Here is a 24,764-nt window from a genome sequence, read left to right as displayed (position 1 = left end):
CAAGATATTTCAATAACTGTCAAATAAAAATTAGCTTCATAATAGGAAATCAAATAGTGTATGTCCTTAGCTATGTGTTAGGTTACTGCGGACGTTATCTCCTTCTGTTGTTGACTATTTTTTTTCATACCGTGTTGATCTGGAAATGGTTGCTTCGGCATTTTGAGGGTGTGGCACCGAATGAAGATGTTGACATGCAGAGTTTCATTCTCTAGCGGGTGACTTTTCAAATGATGCTACAAAATAGCAGTGTTGTTACTTTTTGTAGCAACGTTTTTGCCGCATACTTTACATATTACGGTTGTCTGTTCAACATCTTCCCACTTGAAGCCAGACGATAGACACCGTGCTGTTTTTCTTGGGAATTAATTCTTCCTTCATTTGTTACCAGATTCGCACCTTCTTTCTCTCGTATTACCACTCGCACCGCTCCGCTAGCACCACAGCTAACGTTACCCATGTCGCTACCTCTATGCTCCGCGAGAGCGTATGACGTTGCACGCGCGACAGTATGTGACATATGTAACAAGGTGCGCTTGTTTTATGTCTCTGTGAGGAGAGACAAGAAAGGGTGAGAAACGCCTGTAGTGTAATGCCCGCAGCTAAAAGCAACTGCGTGAGAACGTATACTGGAATATCACAATACTGTAATTTTCTATATCGCACAGAGACAAAGCCACAATATATCGAGTATATTCGATATATCGCCCAGCCCTAACTTCAATCAATAACAGAGCAGCATCGCCTCATCCGTGGCTCACAAGAACCAACGGCGGAAATGTGTCCTGTGAAAAACCATTTGACCGGAACTCTCTAATAACTAAAGTTCCTTGGGTGAATAATGTAAACTCACTACACTGGTATGTTTTAGCGCTTTCATGGCGAGTTTACTGACAGATATAAGTAAGAACGTTATACTACTTTATATTAGAAATGGCAACAGCGGAGGATGAATGTCACATAACAAGAAGATAGAGAAAAAGAAGAAGCTTATTGACTACGGTGTCGGCACGGACTACAAAGGCGGACACGTGTATATTTTCAGGACTTATGCAGATCCCAAATACACATCAGCAGGTACCAGAAGGTAAGAAAAGTCGATTTTGCATAATGTTGTGAAACAAAAGCCAGATAATGTCTTACCTTATACACACACCATAATAATACTCGTATGTTGAAGCACAGTACAATCCATCAAGCGGTGCGGCTTCATTGCTTACCAAAGTCGTACTAAAACATTTTGATAGATTTTTGAGCGCCGTGTGTAGTAATGTTCTATATTTTCAATGGAACATGTAAAATGTTGGTGTTGTTTACTTGAGTGATATTGCAGTCTACATGTATCTCTTATGTGTGACTGCCATCTACTGGTCATAATTATAATTTCACCATGTACCAAATAAAATAGCGTCAAGGTCGGTAAGCACAACCAAAGATTTTAAGTGCGCCTTATAGTCCGAAAAATACGGTACATTTTCATAAAGATTGTTTGTATGGTGAAGCATGTTTGATTACACCAGTGGTTCTCAAACTTTTTTTGTCATCCCCCACTTTGGACAAGGGGGAGATTTCAAGCCCCACCTGCCCCCATCGCCCCAACAGAACGCTAATGCCAAGCTTAACATTTTCAAATTTATTGAACATCAAGTAACATCAAGTTGTATACATTCAAACTCAATAACATAAAATAACATCAAGTTCAATAATAAATAAAATAACTGTGCAGCTGTGGTATAACTTGCATCAAGTTCAATAATAAATAAAATAACTTGCATCAAGTTCAATAATAAATAAAACAAAAGTGTTATAACTTACATCAAGTTCAATAATAAATCAAAAAAGTGTTATAACTTGCATCAAGTTCAATAATAAATCAAATAAAAGTGTTATAACTTGCATCAAGTTCAATAATAAATCAAATAAAAGTGTTGTAACTTGCATCAAGTTCAATAATAAATCAAATAACTTGCATCAAGTTCAATAATAAATAAAATAAAAGTGCCACTTTGCAATCTTTGCAACAAAAAAAAAAGGAGGAGCTATGCATTTGGCAAGACAGGCCAAGTGAACATGAGTTTTACAGTACTCCAGCATTAGTGGCTGCAATGAGCCTGTTTTGCACTGCACAGCTTTTCAAATCGGGGTTGCAGGCTTGACACTGCCACTCTTAAGTCATGCTCAATGTTCAGCTGAGACCTGTACTTCGTTTTGAGAGAAGCAACAGCTGAAAAGCCTATCTCACACAGATAAGATGTGGCAAAGGGGAGAAGAATGGACACAGCTCTCTGCCCAATGAGTGGATACTCCCTCTTCACTCCAAACCAGAATTGAGAAAGAGTCTGAGTGGTGAACCTCAGCCTCAGGGTGGAGTCAGATGTCAGTTCAATAAACTGGTCCTCCTCAGCAGACATGAAATCAGCAGGTGCTGCAGATAGATTATAAATTAATAGGCTTACTTTATTTTTCATTACATAATAAATGCAAATAAATCTGTTTGACAACAATCATCTGGACACAACAATCTGGACTAACATTCCAGTTAGTAAGTAGCATACAACACAGATAAAATGAATATATAATATATGAGTATAATATTCAATAAAAATGTCAAAATACCAACCTGCTGCATTGAATGGATCCATAACCCAGTTGTACTGAGCACTGTTGATGGGGAAGTATTTGTGAAACATTTCTCTCAGGGAGGAGATGTGTTGCTTGATGCAGGGGATCACTGTGGTGGCACCAGATTCGGTGGTTTCAGCAACCTCACCCAGGTTCTCAAAGGCATCAATATTTTGTTGGTCGAGGCGCCTGCCCCATCCCTCGCGCTTTCGGGAGAACGCAGTGATTTTGTCTGCCAGTTGGGGTATGTGCTTATCTTTGCCTTGGAGCTGAAGATTTAACTCATTCAGCTTGCCAAACATATCGCTGAGGTAGGCCAGCTTCAACAGAAATTGTTCATCACTGAACTTGCTTGCAGCCTCATGCATGCGCTCCTCCAAAAAGATCAGAATCTCTGCCCTGAGCTCAAAGACGCGCGACAGCACTTTGCCCCGGGAGAGCCACCTTGCTTCACTGTGAAACAGCACGGCTGTATGATCAGCTCCCATTTCCTCACACAGTGCAGAGAACAGTCGCGCTTTCAGTGGTCGTGTTTTTACCGCGCTCACATCTGTTAAAACCTCATTGAGTTCGGGGCTGAGCTGCCTTGACGCGAGTGCTTCCCGGTGAATGACGCAGTGTGTCCAATGCACTTTTGGCGCAACCCTCTTTATTAGAGCCTGCAGCCCGTTTCTTGACTCTGCCATGGTCTGTGCGCCATCAGAGCAAAAGCCCACACAGTTTTCCCATTTAAGGTCGTGTTCTTTGAGGAAACTGTCCATTATCTTGAACAGCTCATCAGCAGTGGCTCTATTTTTTATGTATTTGCAAAACAGCAAATCCTCGCACAGTGACTCGCCATTCACAAAGCGGACGTATGCGATGAACAGGCAGTCTTTATTGCTGTCAGTAGCTTTGTCCACTTGTAAAGCAAAACGACTTTCTTTTAATTTGTCTACGAGTTGTTCCTCAAGATCACTTGCAATGTCGCATATACGTCTCGCAACTGTGTCGTTTGACAGTGGGACAGCTTTTAATTTTGCCGCGCTTGTCTCGTCAAGCATGACTGACACCATGTCTATTGCAGCGGGGAGAATGAGCTGCTCAGCAATTGTGTGTGGTTTTTTGCATTGTGCAATTCTGTATGCAACTCTAAATGAAGCCATTTGAGCGTTACTGTTTACTGATGCAGCTTTTACCATGCGCTTCTCCTGTTGACGGTACTCTGCCAGTTTTCTTTGAAAGAAATCAAGTGGCTTATTGACGTGATTGGGGTGTGTGTCTCGAGGTGTCTCTTTAATTTGTTGGGTCTCATGCTGTCTGCTGATAGCGGTTTTAGACACAGAACACACAGGGGTCTCTCCTCTGCCCCCACCACCGCTGCCGTGAATCCAAGAGCAAGATACCCTTCATCATATTTTCTTTTCGGTTGGCTTTTCGGTTGATTACAGTCAGATTTTTGTTTCTCTGCAGGCGCTGGCTCTGGCTCGACGACCTTTGAGGTGCGAGTCACAAATGTATCCATTTTGTGTAATTGTGGTCCACACATTAGCTTGCTACCCATCCGCGCGAAAGTTTGTTCCGCTTAGCCCCGCCCCCATTAGTTACTGTTGCTATGTCTGTCAAACTTTCGCTCCTACCTAGAAATTTAAAGCCTACAGGAAAAGTAAGTAATTTACATTTATTTGTATAGCGGATTTCACAGACAGAATCACAAAGTGATTTACAGTGTGTATAGAAAATGAAAGCAAAGTAAAAAAAAAAATTAAAGTGAAATTTCCTCCTGTTCCTCGCGCCCCACCTGTCAGCGTTTCTCAAAGTGTGGGGCGCGCCCCAACTGTCATGTTTCTATTCCCCACAAGTGGGGTGCGCCCCACACTTTGAGAAACGCTGGATTACACGCAGACCACTGTATGATTGCTCAATGTTGTCACGCATCTTTGTAATGCGATTGTCGGCCCAAACTGCCTGCGAAACACGAAGGGGCGACGGTGCGCTTTTTCGCCCGTAAACGGTGTGTTCAAGTTACCTCGAAAGTTGGAAGTCGGAGCTGGGAATGAGCGTTCCAGTTATGAGAAAATCAAGATGGCCACATCCACGAAAGCTATTCTTTGTGCTTGCATTAACTAAATATAAACCACTTATGTGAAAATATGGACTGTTTCTGCAATCTTCAAACGCGGTGGATGAAGAGGAAACACAGATGCTATTGCTAGCCATGTACAACGTATATACAACATAAAAAATAGTTTACACTACAGTAACGCTACCATGTAGAAACGTCCAATAAATGTGGCTGATTTAATGGGATACAAACTAATCAGGTTTATATTATATTATAATATTATAGGAGCTTATATTATTGTTTACATCAAGAGCAGCCATCTTTGAAGCCAAGGTGGTGAAAATACACCGACTTTCCGAGGGGCGTTCCTGTTTAAATTCCGACTAGTAACTCAGAAACAAACTTAGAGACAAACGCCGCACCATAACACTTCTACATTGCTGGTGGATTCCTGCTAGTTGCTATCTGCTATCTCTTACTGTTACGTTTTTTTGCTATGACTTTATGAATGCAGTGAGAGTGACTAAGAGTGAGAGAAAAACGTTCAGAATAAGTGTATATTCTTTACTTTGACATACCGAGCAAGACTGATCTGCCTGTAAGTGCATTTAGTGCAGTGGTTCTCAAACTTTTTTTGTCATCCCCCACTTTGGACAAGGGGGAGTTTTCAAGCCCCACCTACCCCCATCGCCCCAACAGAACGCTAATGCCAAGCTTAACATTTTCAAATTTATCGAACATCAAGTAACATCAAGTTTTATACATTCAAACTCAATAACATAAAATAAAATCACGTTCAATAATAAATAAAATAACTGTGCAGCTGTGGTATAACTTGCATCAAGTTCAATATCAAATAAAATAACTTGCATCAATTCAATAATAAATAAAACAAAAGTGTTATAACTTGCATCAAGTTCAATAATAAATCAAAAAAAGTGTTATAACTTGCATCAAGTTCAATAATAAATCAAAAAAAGTGTTATAACTTGCATCAAGTTCAATAATAAATCAAATAAAAGTGTTATAACTTGCATCAAGTTCAATAATAAATCAAATAACTTGCATCAAGTTCAATAATAAATAAAACAAAAGTGTTATAACTTGCATCAAGTTCAATAATAAATAAAACAAAAGTGTTATAACTTGCATCAAGTTCAATAATAAATCAAATAAAAGTGTTACAACTTGCATCAAGTTCAATAATAAATCAAATAACTTGCATCAAGTTCAATAATAAATGAAAATAAAAGTGCCACTTTGCAATCTTTGCCAAAAAAAGGAGGACAGGGCAAGTGAACATGAGTTTTACAGTACTCCAGCATTAGTGGCTGCAATGAGCCTGTTTTGCACTGCACAGCTTTTCAAATCGGGGTTGCAGGCTTGACACTGCCACTGTTAAAACCTCATTGAATTCGGGGCTGAGCTGCCTTGACGCGAGTGTTTCCCGGTGAATGACACATTGTGTCCAATGCGCATTTGGCGTAACTGTGTACTTTTCAATAAAGTACACAGTTATTATTCTCTTGTCCTTCACAAAGTGACTCTTTGTGCGGCGAAGTAGAAGTGGGAATCTTTGTGCACTTCACGATTCGATTATTTTTACGATTCAAGAGCTTTGATTCGATTAAAAATCGATTATTGCTGCATCATTAATTAATGTTCATTGATGCAGTTTTACATTTATATTCATATCACTAAATAAACATTCACCACTTGCAACTTTTAAAAACAGTGCATTTGTAATAGGAAACAGTTGAATTTAATTAATGGAAATGTGTGCAAAACTGTAAACATAAGTGCCCTAAAATAAAGGAGCTGGTCGAATCGCTCTGTAAGATAGCTCGCTGCAGTCAGGCAAATTTTTAGAACTGTCTGAATTACATTATTTACAATAATTACATCAATTATCAACGCTTACTAATCTATTTTATAATCGTCCATGTCCGAATTGCGAATAGCATCACACAGTGCAACAAGTTAGCATGTAGCAGCTAACATGGACAAAATAATGACAAAACCAAATGCCAGCGCACCAATGGGGGAATCTTTCACTTGAAACATTTGGAACAAGATGAGACTATCAAGACCGAGGAGCAAGTTTGCAGAATGTGTGCAAATACCACAAACCTGCACGGCCACTTGAAACACAACCACCCGACAGTCCACATTCACTTTGTGTTTGGTGAACAAGACGAGTGCAAACAAAACAGTGTGCGCTCATATAAAGTCTGGTCAAGTACATCTCCAAAGACATGCTGCCATTTATTACTGTTATAAAACTAGCATTTTTTTAAATGCTTGAAAGACATTTGTCATATCGTCATGTCAGTGTTTTCTCACCAGACTTAAAGGGGAACTGCACTTTTTTTGGAATTTAGCCTATCGTTCACAATTATTATGAGAGACAAGAACACACGTCTTTTTTTATAGGATTTTACATGATAAAAAAACGCTAGAAAGATGCAGCTAATAGGAGTCACGTTGTAGCCTTCAAAGCCTCTAAAACAACTTCAAAAACCTCAATCAACATTTTATATACACACTTCAAATATATGTATATAATGTAGTAACAGACACCTTCATAACAATATGTAATATGTACAATATTTACCATATTTTGGTCATTTTAATCATTGCCGGAGCTAATTCCTCTGCGCATTTATTTCAGTTTCCATAGCAGCGCACTTCTGGCAACAAATGTGTGTCTTCTAATCATGGCAGATAACAGACAGTGAAGACAACTATTTTTGGACAAATTAGGTTTCACAACCTTATCTTTTTGAAGCTGAATAAAGGGAGGATGACCCGCTGCTTCTAGAAGCAAACATGAAGGAAGAGAGACGTTGAAGCAGACAGAAGCTGAGAGAGTGAGGTGAAAGCGACTTTGGCGCTGTAAATGTGGAACTTGACCCATGCTATTTCGATATAAATGGAGTGCTTACCCAAATAAACCGGAGAAACCATCCACGGTCAGCTGGACCAAACGCACAACTGTCCATGGAGTGAGGCACTTTAATATTGATCATGCGACACATCATCATGTTATTACAACTACAGTACATACACTGTCTGGCTAGCTGTGTACAAACAAAACATGAAATAATACTTTACAGATACTGTAATATGATTGTTCATATTTTTCACTCAGTACAGATTAGTGTCCTATCACAGTGTTGTGCATTACAAACTCAAACGTGTTTCGTGCTGATGTAGAAGCTCGCTTACCTCTTTCCGTAGTTAGCTTTTACGGCTAATACCATAGCACGCTGATGTGTTAATACACTAGCAAAATAATTCCTCAGTGTTCACTCTTACAATAACAATGTTGCTACAGCTTGGTTATAATACAGGTTACAGAACCTAAATGAAGTATTGTTGACGGTTTTTAAATGCATTTTTGAAGTGATTTAGCGGTGGAATTGATTGCTATTATTAGCTGCATTGCTAGCCACCAAGAACGAGCCGATCTTATGCAAAAAAAAACATTGTCTTCTTCTCTCTCATAGGCAAAATTCCAAAAAAGTGCAGTTCCTCCGTAGGTGTTTTTTTTCATATGACATGCTTATTGAATCAAAGATACTGAAATTCCATGACATAGTGAATTTGCAAACAGCTAAAATTATACACAAAGCAAACTATAACCTGCTACCCAAGAATATACAACAATTATTCTCAAAAAAAGAGGAGAAATATAATCTTAGAGAAAAATGTAATTTAAAACATTTGTACGCACGTACAACACTTAAGACCTTCAGTAAATCAGTATGTGGAATTCAATTATGGAATGGATTAAGCAAAGCAATCAAACAATGTACTAATATGATCCACTTCAAGAAACTCTTCAAACTTAAAGTGTTTACAAAGTACAAAGAAGAAGAACCATGATAAACATTCTGAATTTATTTAATTCATCCATTCTTTCACTCTCAAAATAATCTTACTTATCTCATCATAAGAAATGTAACTTACTTCACCAATTATTATTTATCTATTGATTTTTATCGTGATTAGTTATGGAGTACATTGTGAATAAATTGAGAACAGGAAGTGAACAAAAAAGTTTAGCAACTGTTATGTAAAAGAAAAGGGGTAGGATTAAATAAGCTCTGCTTCTTCCTACTCCTTTTCGAACATGTTGAAAAGAGAAACTGGAAATTGTGATGTATCATGTTGTATGCTTGCATGTTCGGAATAAACTCAAACTCAACTCAACTCAACTCAATGCATCTGCTTATAAGTGTAGTGTTTACATTGTTACTCTGCACTTTTTGTTTACAAAGGTCCTAATTTGATTAAGGTCAATAATGTACTACTCGACCTCTGCCTACATGTTCAATATTGAAATGCAACTTGTCTGTCAATGCTTTATTTAGCCATTTTATTTATTGTTTTGCTTGTGTATATTTGAGGGCCCCTGAACTCCTTCTTAACCTATTGATATTGCTTTTGGTTGGGATGTTTATTCAAGTGCAAAATGTTGCTAACAAAGTATATTTGTTTTGTTATCGTTTCTTTTATTTAACTTGGAGATTCAAAAGTTTACATTTCAATTACAATGTTAAAATATGAGTAATACAAGTTTATGGCATTTAAAAGGATATACATGTATTATTATTATCCATCCATCCATTTTCTACCGCTTATTCCCTTCGGGGTCGCAGGGGTGCCGGAGCCTATCTCAGCTACAATCGGGCGGAAGGCGGGGTACACCCTGGACAAGTCGCCACCTCATCTTATGTAAGGGTTAATTTGGTCGCAAAGAAAAATTGAAAAGTCACCTGCTAGAGAATGAAGAGTGCTTGAAACTGCATGTCAACATCTCTGATCGGTGCCACATCCACAAAATGCAGAAGCAACAATTTCCAGATCAACACCGTATGAAAAAAAAATCTACAACAGGAGACCATCATCCCGGTCCCCAAAAAGAAAAACACTGTCAGCTGTCTGAACGACTACCGGCCAGTGGCACTCACTTCTATCACAATGAAGTGTTTCGAGAAACTGGTCCGGACCCACATCCTCTCATCCCTACCGCCCGCATTGGACCCCAATCAGTTTGCCTACCGAGCCAACAGGTCTACGGAGGACGCCATCGCTACGGTTCTCCACTCCGCCATGTCCCACATGGAGGGAGGGGGAGCTATGTACGGCTGCTCTTTGTAGACTTCAGCTCTGCATTTAATACCATCTTACCTGACAGACTGGTGACCAAGCTAGCAGACCTCGGAATATCCAACCCCACCTGTCTCTGGATTAAAGACTTCCTGACTGACCGCCGTCAGAGGGTGAGGATGGGTACCCACACCTCCACAGCCCTCAGCCTCAGCACCGGCTCACCTCAGGGCTGCGTGCTGAGCCCCCTGCTCTACTCACTCTACACCCACGACTTCACAGCCACCCACCCCGGCAATCACATCATAAAGTTTGCCGATGACACAGCGGTGGTGGGCTGCATCTCTGGGGTCGACGAGACGGCATACCGGGACGAGGTGGAGCAGCTGGCAGTGTTAAGCAGGGTGAACAACCTGAAGCTGAACCAGCTCAAGACCCAGGAAGTGATCTTGGACAGCAGGAGGAGAAAAACTACCATACAGCCCCTGTACATCGACGGGGGCTGTGTGGAAAGAGTCTCATCCCTACGCTTCCTGGGAGTTCACCTGGAGGAGGACCTGTCCTGGAGGACCAACACCACGGCTATCGTCAAGAGGGCACAGCAGAGGCTCTACTTCTTGAGAGTACTCAGGAATCTCCACCTGAGACAGGATCTACTGGTGTCCTTCTACCGCTGTTCTGTGGAGAGCATCCTCACATACTGCATCTGCATATGGTTCTGCAGCTGCACAGCAGCAGAGAGGAAAGCTCTCCAGAGGGTCGTCAACTCGGCCCAAAAAATCATCGGGTGCCCCCTCCCCTCCCTGGAAGAACTGTACAACTCCTGCTGCCTGAAGAAGGCAGCCAACATACTCAAGGACCCATCCCACCCCAGCAACAGCCACTTCGATCGGCTGCCTTCCGGCAGACGTTTCAGAACCATGCGAACCCGCACAAATAGACTCAAGAACAGTTTCTACCCCCGGGCCATAACTGCACTAAACGCAGCTGGAATGTAAAAAATAAATTTAAAAAAACTCCCTCACGTGCAACATGAGGAAGCCACCGGTCAATCACGATCCGGGACTGTGCAATCAGCGATTACACGCCAACTGGACAATAGTTATCATATTTATTCACATATTTAATCCAAAATAAAATGCCTGCACAGTATAGGAGGTAGGAAATGCTGACTCCCACCCCCTCAGCACACTGGGGAACCAGCATTACTCCTCTTTAGTCAGTTCACTAGTCACTTTATACTTTTTACTGTCTCGTTTTTTCTACATTGCCTCTTAGAGTGGTCTTAGGCCATATTGCATATTGTGTATATTGTGTTGTTTTTGTATATTGTGTGGTTTCTTCTTTTTTTTTAAATGCAAAGCACCTTAGGGAAGCAACTAGGGCTGCAACTAACGATTAATTTGATAATCGATTAATCTGTCGATTATTACTTCGATTAATAATCGGATAAAAGAGACAAACTACATTTCTATCCTTTCCAGTATTTTATTGAAAAAAACCAGCATACTGGCACCATGTTCTGGACATTGGGGGTGCTGCATACACCAATAATAACACAGAAATGTAACTCATCAGAACTGAATCAGATATTGTACACGTTTCTGTTATGAATAATAAAGGATTAATTTCAGGCTGCCTCTGAATAATAGCATGAAATATTCCAGCACCTTCATAATGTTTAGTTATACTAAAGCGTCACTCAAATCTAAATATATTTATATAGCTTTATCGGCCCGGCTACATTGATCCATTATGAAACCAACCTGAGATATTTCTGTCCGTTACGTTTATTTCGAAAATGGTAACCGTGCGTTTTCTCTCTCAAAACGGAGTCAAATGTGCCGGAGACACATTATCAGCCCCGCGTTGCAACAAAGGCATAACTTTAACGTTACTCACACAAAAGCTGAACTCATGAATGCTTGTTGCCACTATGGACTTAAAAAGTTACGTACTGTGAGTTCCTCCCTTCATCCATGGCTCCAACATTTTTCTTCTTCAGGTGCTCCTGAAGCAATGTTGTACTTCCGTGCCATTTTGCAGGAAACGGTCTTCTTTGAAGTCTTTAAAGTGAAGTGTTCCCACACTTTTGACGACTTAGGTCGTACACTTATCTCTATTGAAGCAATAACCTCAAGATGTTTCTCCGCTAAACTATCGGTACTGTTTTCCTGCGCCATTTTTCGAATTTTTCCAGCAAAGGAGACGCCGTCGTCACGTGAGCTGCACATGACACATCATTGGCTAGCTTACGCCACCTCATGAGACGTAGCCTCACCGACGCCCTGGCGCTGTTTTGTACTGTTTTTGTACTTATTTTGATTACTGTTTCTCAGCTGTTTGTAAATGTTGTAGTTTATAAATAAAGGTTTATAAAACAAAACAAACAAACAAAAACAAATAACCCAAAAAACAAAACAAAAAAGCCTCTGAGCATGCGCATAGCATAGTTCCAACGAATCGATGACTAAATTAATCGCCAACTATTTTGGTATTCGATTTAATCGATTAGTTGTTGCAGCCCTAGAAGCAACCTAAATTTCGTTGGACCTGTACCTGTACATGCACAATGACAATAAAGATCATTCATTCATTCATAACGTCCGCAGGAACCTACCACAGAACTAAGGACATACACTATTTAATTTCCTATTATGCAGCTCATTTTTATTTGACAGTTTTTGAAATATCTTGTGTGACATCATGCACAAAAGTGCACTTCATTTGTTTTTAACTATTGCAGTGGCGTCCTGTACAAAAAGTGCACTTTAATTTAGTGTTGTTTTGTTTTGATATGTCATCTTAGTGACATCATGCACAATAGTGCACTAATAGCTTGTTTTAAAATGTCTCTGACAATCTTGCACTTTCTGTTTTGGAAATGACATGAATGTTTGTGCCACTGCTTAATAACTGTTTAATAAATACAGTTTTGCTAAATTAACTTAGTTGTGATTTCTCCCTCGGCATGAAAGTTTAAAATGAGCATATATTAATGCAGTATGAACAAGAATGTTTTAATGTAGACACATAGAGTCATCATACTGGTGTGATTATATGCATCAAGTGTAAGGCTAAGGCAAAATATTGCGATATATATCGTGTATCGTGACATGGCCCAAAAATATCGTGATATTAATAAAAGGCCATATCGCCCAGCCCTACCCGGGTGTCAGCAACCCACGGCTCTCTTTAGCGCTGCCCTGGTAGCTCCCTGGACCTCTTTCAGAGATGTGTGAAAATGGAAAGAGATGAAGAAAAAAATATATTTTTTGTTTTAATATGTTTTCTGTAGGAGAACAAACATGACACAAACCTTCCTAATTGTTGGAAATCCCACTGTTTGTTATACATGCTTCACTGATGAGAGTATTTGGCAAGCACCGTTTTGTCCTACTAATTTCAGCGATTCTTGAACTCATCGTAGTTTGTTTACATGTACAACTTTTTCCGACGCTGCCACAGAAAGACATGTTTTATGCCACTCCTTTGTCTCATTTTATCCACCAAACGTGTTATGCTGTGTGTGAATGCACAAAGGTGAGCTTTGTTGATATTATTGACTTGTTGGAGTGTTAATCAGGCATATTTCGTCACAGGCATATTTCGTCAGTGCATGACAGCAAGCTAATCGATGCTAACATGCTATTTAGGCTAGCTGTATGTACATATTGCATCATTATGCCTCGTTTGTAGGTATTTTTGAGCTCATTTAATTTCCTTTACTTATGTCCTCTGTGTATTTAATTTATATTTGCATGTCTCATGACACATTATCTGTATGTAATATTGGCTGCATTTCTCATAATGGTTTGTGTTATGTTGTTCCAGACCACAGCAAACGTTACCCAGCTTGCAAAGATTGTAATAAATCCATTAGAAGAAGACAGCCTGCCGTTTCCTTAAACTTGGACACACACATCTATACATCTATACTCCTGGAAATGACTGTCTTAGCAGTCATTTCCGGGAGTTATCTCATCCTGTGAGAAGCCTCCATTTTACTAATGATTTTCAATGTTGCAAAAATGTGTAGAATAAAATTTAAAATACAACATTTCTGTCAACGAAGATTTGCGTCAGCCTTTGATAGTAGGCTAATATAGACACTTACATCATGTGTTGCCTTCGTTATAACACTTATATAAGGCTTTTAATTTTTTGCGGCTCCAGATGGATATTTTTTTTGTGGTATTTTTGGTCCGATATGATCTTTCAACGTTTTGGGTTGCCGACCCCTGAACTAACCCGATATATATTGATAGTTTTATTGTCCAGTCCTACCCAACCCTATTAATTATAGTGACAAAGTCGTAAAGTTGGCAACACTGACTCCTCCTGCTGTGTCTTTTTATTTTCTGGCTGTCCAGATGCATATGGGCTGTGTCTGGAAGCAGTTAGGTGTTGTAACGACAAGCTACGTTCACGGACACTCCCACTATGATGTGGACGGGTCTTCCGGTGGATGGAGGAGTATATTGCATAGATATTTATAATTCTACCTGGAGTCCTTCTTAAGACCGTGCATAATTGACCAATAAATGCAGACTTCTGCATCTGTCTTCACTTTCGTTCTGTCTCTCCAGGTTTTCCAGTGAAAGATGCCCGCGAAAAGCTGGCTCAGAAAGACGCTCGGTTTAAAATCCGTGGCAGGGGTGGGGCAGGCGGGGTCCAGGACGCCCGTCAGATGATCAACTCCCGCAAACAAGGGCAGAACGTGTTCACCGTCCCTGTGCAGATAGCCCAAAAGGCCGCCGTGACACACCCGCTCCACAGCCCCATGCTCGTGCCACAGATGAAGATCCAAGCTAACAGCAGCTTCGCGGGGGTGAATGCCAGGCTGTTTGCGTCCAACGTACAAGGACTGAGTGGGCGCGATGGCATGATGAGCCATCTTAACAGCAGAATGACGGACGCTCGTGATAGGCTGAGCCTGAAGAGGAGCATTGGTGCGACACAAACACAGGCGGATGCTATGTTGCCCCTCAAAATAACCAAGACCATCCAGGTGAGCAAAAATATGCTGAAGAGAATTTATAACAATGTTATAGGGGAACTGCACTTTTTTGGGGAATGTTGCCTATCGTTCAGAATCCTTATGAGAGACAAAAAGACCAACGTTTTTGGTGGGGGTTTTGCATTCTAACATGTAAAAAATCAGCTCGGTCAATGGGAACAATCAATTCTACCTCTAAATCACTTTTATGTCGAAATAGCTTGGCGTCAAATTCCACATTTTGCAGCAGAGTCACTTTCGCCTCACTCTCTCGGCTTCCGTCTGCTCCAACGTCTCACTCCTCTTTGTGCTCGCTTCTATAAGCAGCAGTTCATCCTCCCTATATACAGCTTCAAAAAGATAAGGTCCTGGATCCTCATTTGTCCAAAAATAGTCGTCTTTGTGGTCTGTTACGGAATCTGCCATGATTAGAAGACACACTCGTGTTTGTTTCCGGAAGTAGGAACATACATTTGTTGCCAAAAGTTGGAAGTGTCTTGATATGGAAACAGAAATCAATGGAATTAGTTCTGGCAATGATTTAAAATGATCAAAATAGGGTAAATATTGTACATATTACATATTGTTATGAAGGTGTCTGTTACTACATTATATATATACTTGCAGTGTGTATATTGTACATATTACATATTGTTATGAAGGTGTCTGTCACTACATTGTGTATATATACTTGCAGTGTGTATTAGGGGTGTAACGGTACACAAAAATTTTGGTTCGGTACGCACCTCGGTTTAGAGGTCATGGTTCGGTTCATTTTCAGTACAGTAAGAAAACAACAAAATATAAATGTTTTGGTTATTTATTTACCAAATTTGTAAACAATGGCTTTATCCTTTAACATTGGGATCACTATAATAATTCTGCCCACGTTAATCAACATTAAACTGCCTCAAGTTGTTGCTCAGATTAAATAAAATGACAAAACTTTTCTTCTACATATAAAAAGTGCAACATTAAACAGTTTCAAGTCAACTCATCATGCTTAATTTATTACAGCATTTGGGAAGCCTGTCGTTGATTGATTATGTAAATGTTATATTTTTATCAACGTGATAGCAGGGACATTCAAAACTAGGCTGCTGCATTACTAATTATTAATGTAACTATAGCTGAAAAAATGGTACAATAGCAATAGGAGAGACTATTCATCCCTGAACACCCTGGAGTTCATGTAGGCTTAATGATGCAGTTACATTATTATATCAACTATCAGAGACAGAAACTCTTCATTTAACATAATGTCCTTTTTTGCTGCTTCAACACAGCTCAATCAACACAGAAAAAGGTAAAGTGAAATAACAGACATACAGGGCTTTGCTGTCCGTAACACACACGCACACACACACCGCGAAATGAGCTAACATTACGCTAAAAGCGAATTAGCCTTCACCTCAAGCCAGGACTGCGAGCGAGCTGAGCTGCCTTTTATAGTTCTAGAAGGTCAACGGGCTCATAGTGATGTTACTAGTAGTTGACTGGGAGGTGTTTATTATAATTTGGGGAGAGTCCGCTGCCTGATGCTTACCTGCTGAACGCTAAGCACCAACTACATGCGCTCTGAATACGCACTGCTGATTGGCTGTTACTGCTCTGAATACGCACTGCTGATTGGCTGTTACCGCTCTGTTTGTAACCAATCAGACGGTTGTGTGAGTGGGACAATGCTGGGGGCTGTGTGGAGTACTGACAGAAACAGGCAGAAGGAAGCGGAGGCGGCTACTTAATATGTTTGTGTGGAAACTCGTTCGGTACACCTCCGAACCGAAACCCCTGTACCGAAATGGTTCAATACAAATACACGTACCGTTACACCCCTAGTGTGTATATAAATCGTTGATGGAGGGTTTTAAAGGCTACAACAGTGTCTCACATTAGCCACATCTTCCAAGCGTTTTTATCATCTTTAAAATACCCCGCCCTGTGTTCTGTTCTCTCATAATGGTTGTGAACGATCGGCAAAATTCCAAAAAAGTGCAGTTCCCCTTTAAATGAGGGAACTGAAAATAAATGTCCATTATCTTTTACAGCAACGTCCTGGTGTGGTTCTTGGTAGAGTGCGTCTTCCCTCACAGGTCGACATTTATCTTAACTTCACCCCCCCCCAGTATATTTGAATAAATATACTCTTGATATGTAGTACAGTTTCCCCTATTTTGCCCACTGAGATGTTTAAAAAGTTGTCTTTTCTCCCACAGCCTTTGTCAAATGATCAAGATTGCCCCCCCAGTAAACAACTGAAAATGGCTACTTCTAACCATATGCTACCACAGGTAATATTTGCTTACACCTTGTCATTCATTAGCCTGAGAATTACGTGACCTTTTGACACAATCGCATATTTTCATTACCGTATTTTCCGCACTATAAGGCGCACCTAAAAACCTCCAATTTTGTCAAAAGCTGACAGTGCACCTTATAATCCGGTGCGCCTTATATGTGGATCAGTATTGAGCCTCCAACAGGTAAAAGTTTCAATCAATCAATCAATCGCAACTACGGTAAGCAGCCGCCGACTTAATTTTCCCCCGTAGAAGAAGAAGAAGCGTGCGGTGCATGCTGGGATATATGACTGCGTGAGGCGTGCTGTTTCATTTCCATTTGTTTGTTTATGTAAAGACCCCAAAATGGCTCCTATTAAGAGACACGCTTACGACGCAGAGTTTAAACTTAAGACGATCAGTCACGCAGTAGAAAACGGGAATAGAGCAGCAGCGACACTGACTCGATTAATGACGAGTCATTCTTCGGATACTGAAGAAGAAAAATTAGAGGGATTCGTGGATGAGGAATAACTTCATATAGTGAGCTTTACATGTTTATTTTGTGTGTTGTGTTGTGTGACATTAACGTTTGAGCAACGTTGAGTTATTGATATATTGTTATTGCTCTGCACTATTTCGAGTGTTACTATATTGTGATTGCACTAATGTTTGATTTACCGTAACAGTATCACTGTTTTTTACGTGTTTATTGAATCAGGGAAAAGTTCCCCTCCACTATGTGATATAAATGTTGCACTACATGTTATACCTTGCTGTTGTTAAAAGATAAACAAAACACCACGTCACTGACTTTACCTCGGGGAAAATAATAAAACAGCTGTTTATTCATTTTGGGAGTGAACAGAGTTGTCAGAACGCTGGTTTGTAATTATTAATAAAGTTTGACTGACCTATCTGACTGTTTTGTTGACATTCCCTATAGCGCAGCTCCATCTAATGGATGCATAACGTAACCCCAGCCTCTACTGTAGCGTCTATTCTATGCGCCTTATAATGCGGTGCGCCTTATATATGAACAAAGTTTTAAAATATGCCATTCATTGAAGGTGCGGAAAATACGGTACTTAAAACTTGGTTTTCGCCTTGTTCATTTCACAGGATGGCATAGCAGAATCCCCGTTTTCCATGTCAGGCCCCATAACCAAGGTGGTTAAAAATGATGCTTACTCTGCCCCCCGGGCTCCTGTCCCAGTTGCTCCCACTCGACCCACCACTGGCCAAGCGGCCCCCCGGCCCTCCGCTATAGCCTTGCGGCCTGTTTCTCGGGCTCTCCAGCAAAGCTCAGCCGAGCCCAGCGCAGCACCTGCTGCCCCTCAGGTAAACATCTTTTACCTGGCAAGGCACAGCTCCCATTATGGGCGGACCGTAATGGCAAAAATTATAATCACGATTATTTTAGTTGATATTAAAATCCCGATTATTCATTAATGTGAAAACGTTTATTGTACCACCAAAACTCAACTTTAAATATAATTTTGAAGAACAACTAGGTATGAATGAATAACAAGCAGAGTAACAACAATAAATTAAAATAACATTAGCAATAAGAAAACATAATAAAATTAATTTTTCCATTTTGATTTTTTATCTTGTGCTTTTGTGTCATATTTGCAATATTTATCAAACATATAATTTATTTAAAGGCTTTACAAACTCACAAATGTTTAATTAAATGCAAAAATTCTCACGTTCATTGGTTCAAAACAGCTTTTTCAACAATGTTCACCAGTATTTTAATTCAAAACCTAATCTTTTTTTGTAATTGTATCAATAAATGCTTTAAGTACTGTATTGCTGGACTATAGAGCACACAGGTATACAAACCACAACCACTAAATTTTAGTAGAAAGAAATTATTTCCTTATGTTTCCTTGCTGCGACTTATAGTCCACTATAAGTCGCAGATATATACGTTGTGAAATGAGTTATTTACACTGAAATATTTTGTAAATGTTTATTTACATACCTTAATTCTATCCAAATAACACTTCAGTAAAACGGCGGATCAAACAAAACAGAAGTCATCGTCATGGACACACTAGCTGCGCAAGCTAGCTCTCCAATCAGCTAAACAGACTCAATAACTCCACCGTGACGTTTTGGTGAATTTACTGAGGAATTTGTGAAACGGAAACAATGCAAAAAGAATGCCATTGTAAGTTAATAATACTAACACAGACACTTGTAAACGTGTTAGCATAATAGATAATACTTAACGACGCTAGCTTGATTACATTACAACAGCATGTACAAATATGCAGGAAAACACTCCTACAGACATCACACATGGGACGGTTTAGTAAGTAAAAACTGTTTTAGTTAAATTGTAAAACTTACAAACGTTGCTTGGAGTGATGAATAAAGAATCCCTTCAAGCAGAAACACTATGGACGGTTTTACTTTCGGTTTAAGGCAAATCAGGAGGAACATTTTCAACTCACAGCACCTGCAGTGAGTGAACTGGTCTAAATGATGGCGCCACACACCATTTCAGTCCTCTGTTTGGGTTTTATGAAAACTATTGAACACAAAATATTTTAGCAATTAGCGGGGGGAAAGTTCTTAAATTTGCAGCACTTTTTTTATAAGCCTTAGGATTCAAAGTGTAGGAAAAAAGTAGTAGCACGTAGTCTGGCGTTTACAGTATATACCGGTAATGCTAGTGTAAGTTACTTTTTTGAAAACCTTTATTTTGTCAGTGCAGTCAGACCAAATGTTGTTGTGAAAGGGCAAAGAGTGCGGCTGTTCTGAGCTTCAAGCTGACTTGATTTACTTGATTTGAATAATATGAAACTGTACATATCGCGTGTTCAGAGTAATTATAAGGGACTCCTTAATTATTTGTAATTATTACATTTGCGTGAATAACTTGATAACGTACTATTATATGCTGCTTTATTATAGTGAAGGACATGCAACTGTTTCATTGCGTTTATGGCGGAAGGATCTGTGTAGTGATAAGGTTTTGGACAATGTGAATTACGGGTATGACAGAATGGAGCCAAACAGTTTTTTCATCTTTGTCTTATTTCTCTCGATACATTTTTCCTGTCACATCGTCGTAGTCTGACATCTTGGAATGATGAAGTTTACAAGTAAATGTGTCACAAAACGGAGTGTCAATCTAAGGCTTCATTCGGAAACTACACACTCCTTCGATGGCCTTCTTGAAACTAGCGACGCCGTCCTGATTAGCAAGCTGCTCATGTCACTTTGTTTGTTTCTTTCTGACACCCTTTTAAATGGCATGCTGTGTTTGTGTCATTTGCAGCCCGTGTTCAGCCCTTTGGAGGGAACCAAAATAACGGTGAATAACTTGCATCCTCGGGTGACGGAGGAAGACATTGTGGTGAGTAAACGCCACCGATCCGTGCGTTGGGCGTTCCACGCTGCCGTTAAGTGACTCACTGTGTACTTTGTCCTCTCAGGAGCTGTTCTGCGTGTGCGGCGCCTTGAAGCGGGCGCGCCTGGTGAAGGTGGGCGTCGCTGAAGTGGTGTTTGTCCGCAAAGAGGACGCCGTGAGCGCGTACAGGAAGTACAACAACCGCTGCCTGGACGGTGGGTGTTGTTTAAAGATTGCGGGTGTATGGAAACACAATCCATCTTCACGTTAAGGGTCGTACGGTATACCTGTACTAGTATAGTATCGCGGTACTAATGAATAAAAAACGGTACTATACTCTGTTTGAAAAGCACTGGTTGCTCTATTTATTTGTTTTTTTAAACGAGCATGACGGCACGTCGTGACATTGCTGGTTTTACGAGTAGAGGAGCATGTTCGGCAGCGCACACGTACGGAGTACTTACAAGCAGACACGGTGTGTAGACAGAATAGGGAGAACGGACGCATTTTGGCCTGAAAACTAAAGATAAAGGTGAAGCTATAACACTGACACCTTAAGGAAGAGGTGCTTTAAAACATGGCTAGCTAGCAGCTAACAATCATCCGCAGTCGGCAGTGTTTTAGCTACTTCTAAATGACTAATCCTCGCCTCCATGGCGACAAATAAAGTAAGTTTCTTACAAGCACCATTATCACTGGAGGACGAGGAATAGCTAACATGCTTCACTACACACTGTAGGAGGACACAATAGCTCACCGCTAACAAGCTAGCACTCCTGAATGTTAACAAATGCCATGGGTGGGTGGATCTCCACCTAACATCCACTGTAAGGATACCAAGTCCAGTAGTGTATCTAGTCGATAACTACTATGATAACATCGATATTTTTTAGCATCACAAAATCTTTTTCCCTTTTTTAAAATTCATATTACGTTTATAAATTCAGTAAATTCGTCCCTGGACACATGAGGACTTTGAATATGACCAATGTATGATCCTGTAACTACCGGTACTTGGTATTGGATTGATACCTAAATGTGTGGTATCATCCAAAACTAATGTAAAGTATCCAAACAACAGAAAGTGATTATTACATTTTAACAGATGTGTAGATAGAACATTTTAAAACAAATTACCAGATATTAACAGGAAATGAACAAGTAGATAATACATTTTTACAGTTTGTCCCTCATAATGTTGACAAAATAATAGAATGGAAAATGACAATATGTTACTGCATATGTCAGCAGACTAATTGGGAGCCTTTGTTTACTTACTACTAAAAGACAAGTTGTCTAGTATGTTCACTATTTTATTTAAGGACAAACTTGCAATAATAAACATCTGTTTAATGTACCGTAAGATTTTTTTTGTTAGAATAAAGCCAATAATGTTTTTTGTGGTCCCCTTTATTTAGAAATGTATGGAAATACATTTTTGTACCGGTACTAAAATATTGGTATGGTGACAACCCTAATCACGTTGTTTTTCACCCACACACAGGTCAGCCCATGAAGTGCAACCTTCATATTCAGGGAAATGTCATCACTTCTGATCAGCCTATTCTCTTGTAAGTAAACACTAACCAACGTCATCCTTGAATCTGCTTAAATGATGGAAAGCGCCACGCTACTTAGCAACTGACACTGTAGTCAAAGTTTGAATTGCCACCAAACGCATTTTAAGATGTTCAACACTTCACTGCCCTCTGGTGGCTAAAATAGATAGTGCACCCCCAATTCATCACGTTTAATGAGTCAGGTAAACCGTGACGAATGTGGCCATAATCAATCAATCAATCAATGTTTATTTATACAGCCCTAAATCACAAGAGTCTCAAAGGGCTGTACAAGCCACAACGACATCCTCGGTACAGAGCCCACATACGGGCAAGGAAAACTCACCCCAGTGGGACGCCAATGTGAATGACTATGAGAAACCTTGGAGAGGACCGCATATGTGGGTAACCCCCCCGCCCCCCCTATGAATCCCCTTCTCACTCTGTATACGTTGCGAAATTAATTTTTTACACAGAAATATTTTGTTAATGTTTATTAACTTAATTGTTTCCAAAATGTGAATAAAAAATGCTTGAAGTACCGTGTTTTCTGGACTATAGAGCGCACAAATATATAAGCCACACCCACTAAATTTGAGAAGAAAAACATATTTTTCCATATATATAAGCCGCAGATATATACGTTGTGAAATTAGTTATTTACACAGAAATATTCTGTAAATGTTTATTTACATACCTTAATTGTTTCCAAATGGTAAATAATAAATGCTTGAAGTACCTTTATTTTCTGGACTATAGAGCACACAAATATATAAGCCACACCCACTAAATTTTAGAAGAAAAATGTTTTTCTATTTATTAGCCGCACCGGACTTAAAGTCGCAGATATATACGTTGTGTAATGAGTTATTTACACAGAAATATTCTGTAAATGTTTATTTACATAACTTAATTGTTTCCAAACAGTGTCTGTAACACGGCAGTAAAACGGCTGATCAAACAAAACAGAAGTCATCGTCATAGACCCACTAGCTGCGCAAGCCAGCTCTCCAATCAGCTAAACAGACTCAATAACTCCACCGTGACGTTTTGGTGAATCTGCAGTGATCGAACTCGTCCACACACAGTGGTCCCCAACCTTTTTGTAACTGCGGACCGGTCAACGCTTGAAAATTTGTCCCACGGGTGGGAGGTGGTATTTTTTTTTTTTTTTTTTGTCATAAAAAAATACAATCATGTGTGCTTACGGACTGTATCCCTGCAGACTGTATTGATCTATAATTATATATATTGTAGGAACCAGAAATATTAATATCAGAAAGAAACAACCCTTTTGTGTAATAAATTATTATTAAACAATTATTTACACTCATTAGTAAATGGGGGAGGATGGTTTTTTGGGTTGGTGCACTAATTGTAAGTGTATCTTGTGTTTATTAAGTTGATTTAATTTCAAAAAAAAAAAAAAAAATTTTTTTTTTTTTTTTTTAAATTCCTGTGCGGCCCGGTACCAATCGATCCACGGACCGGTACCGGTGGTTGAGGACCACTGCCCTAGCACAAACAATAACACACCATTTCAGTGTCTTTGCACGTGTTTAATACAAAATGTTTTTTTAAAGAAAAATCCACACCATTTTATAAGCCGCAGGAAAAAAGCGGCGGCATATAGTCTGGAATTCACAGCAAACGTGACACAATATTTTCTGCCTTTTTGCCTCCAGGCGGCTCAGCGACACCCCAGGTGCCGGCAGCGCACCCAAGAAGGACGGCCTGCCCGCCTCCCTGTCACGTTCCGCCAGCCAGCGAACGTCTCAGCCGACCGCCGAGGTGGACCCCCAGACCATCCTCAAAGCCCTGTTCAAGTCCACGGCGCAGTCCACCTCCACCACCGAGCCCGCCAGCTCGCAGTCCACCGCCTTCCGCATCAAGATTTAGGTCCAGTCTGGTACCGCGCTTGAAACGTCCCCCTGCATCCTCTGTGGTTTCCATCTGGTCAGCGGCCGATCCACACGCTCACAGAAAAAGGATTTTACACACTGAACATTTCTACTCTAAAGTGATGAAATGTGGATATTCAATAATCTGTTTTGCTTGTTGTGATGTCATTCAACTGTTAGTTTGCATTATGGACCAGTTTTTGTTTTTGTTTTCCTCCTCAAATCAACACATTTGGTTTAAATTGGTTATATTTGGTGTTTTTATTACTAAAAACGGGCACCACTCTGTGAAATGCACCTAAACAGGAAGTGTTTTTACTCAATGGTGTGGACGTCATTCAGGTTTGCCAGCTAAAAGTCACCAAAATAGCCCGAATGTTTCGGTATACGCCAGTTTTTCTATGACAATAAATGATTCACTAGAATTTATTGGTTATGTAAACCAGTTACCAGACAGTCCTAACATTTGAATTGTGTGGCATTCGTTTATATCTCCCTTTTGCTAAATGTTGCTCCTCTTCTGTTTTATACTGTAAATTACGTTGCTTTTGATTTGTCCGTTCAGAGCAGACTGGAGAGGTCAGACTTCATTAAAAATGTAGCTTTGTAGATGTTGTGCAGGACTTGTTTTTGTTTCTTTTCCCTGTGACAACTGACAACCTGTTGGAGTATGTCGCCTGCTGGCAACAACAATAAGCATGTGTTTTCATTAAAAAAAGGATCTAATAGGTGTGCATTAATTATATAGACCAAAGTATTTGGGTATATATAGAAGTAGGGAAGGCGGTTCATCCAAAAAGTTGGTTGGCTTTTTGTTATGGACTGAGCTTTATGTAGGCATTCTAGAAAAGTTGGAAGCTTACAATACAAAGTATTAC

The 24,764-nt window shown here is 39.9% G+C and overlaps 1 protein-coding gene across 3 annotated transcripts in view; it reads left to right on the top strand.

The window, feature by feature from the left end:
* Positions 1-24,495, top strand: part of poldip3 (polymerase (DNA-directed), delta interacting protein 3) — a 33,418-nt gene extending 8,923 nt beyond the window's left edge. For 2 of the 3 annotated variants that reach the window (XM_062037262.1, XM_062037261.1), the window contains 8 exons: positions 14,371-14,792; positions 16,829-16,873; positions 16,997-17,071; positions 18,182-18,400; positions 20,355-20,432; positions 20,512-20,641; positions 21,931-21,997; positions 23,671-24,495. In XM_062037262.1, the coding sequence (XP_061893246.1) occupies positions 14,371-14,792; positions 16,829-16,873; positions 16,997-17,071; positions 18,182-18,400; positions 20,355-20,432; positions 20,512-20,641; positions 21,931-21,997; positions 23,671-23,884 (1,250 nt within the window). In that variant the 3' untranslated portion in view covers positions 23,885-24,495. The remainder of the gene's footprint in view (positions 1-14,370; positions 14,793-16,828; positions 16,874-16,996; positions 17,072-18,181; positions 18,401-20,354; positions 20,433-20,511; positions 20,642-21,930; positions 21,998-23,670) is intronic. The other variant, XM_062037263.1, reaches the window with a different exon arrangement.
* The last annotated feature ends 269 nt before the right edge of the window (positions 24,496-24,764 follow it).

The sequence above is a fragment of the Entelurus aequoreus genome, linkage group LG25 (assembly GCF_033978785.1).
Source record: "Entelurus aequoreus isolate RoL-2023_Sb linkage group LG25, RoL_Eaeq_v1.1, whole genome shotgun sequence".
NCBI classification, from domain to species: domain Eukaryota; kingdom Metazoa; phylum Chordata; class Actinopteri; order Syngnathiformes; family Syngnathidae; genus Entelurus; species Entelurus aequoreus.
Note: the sequence above shows the minus strand (reverse complement) of the source record. Positions and strands in the feature narration are given on the sequence as shown.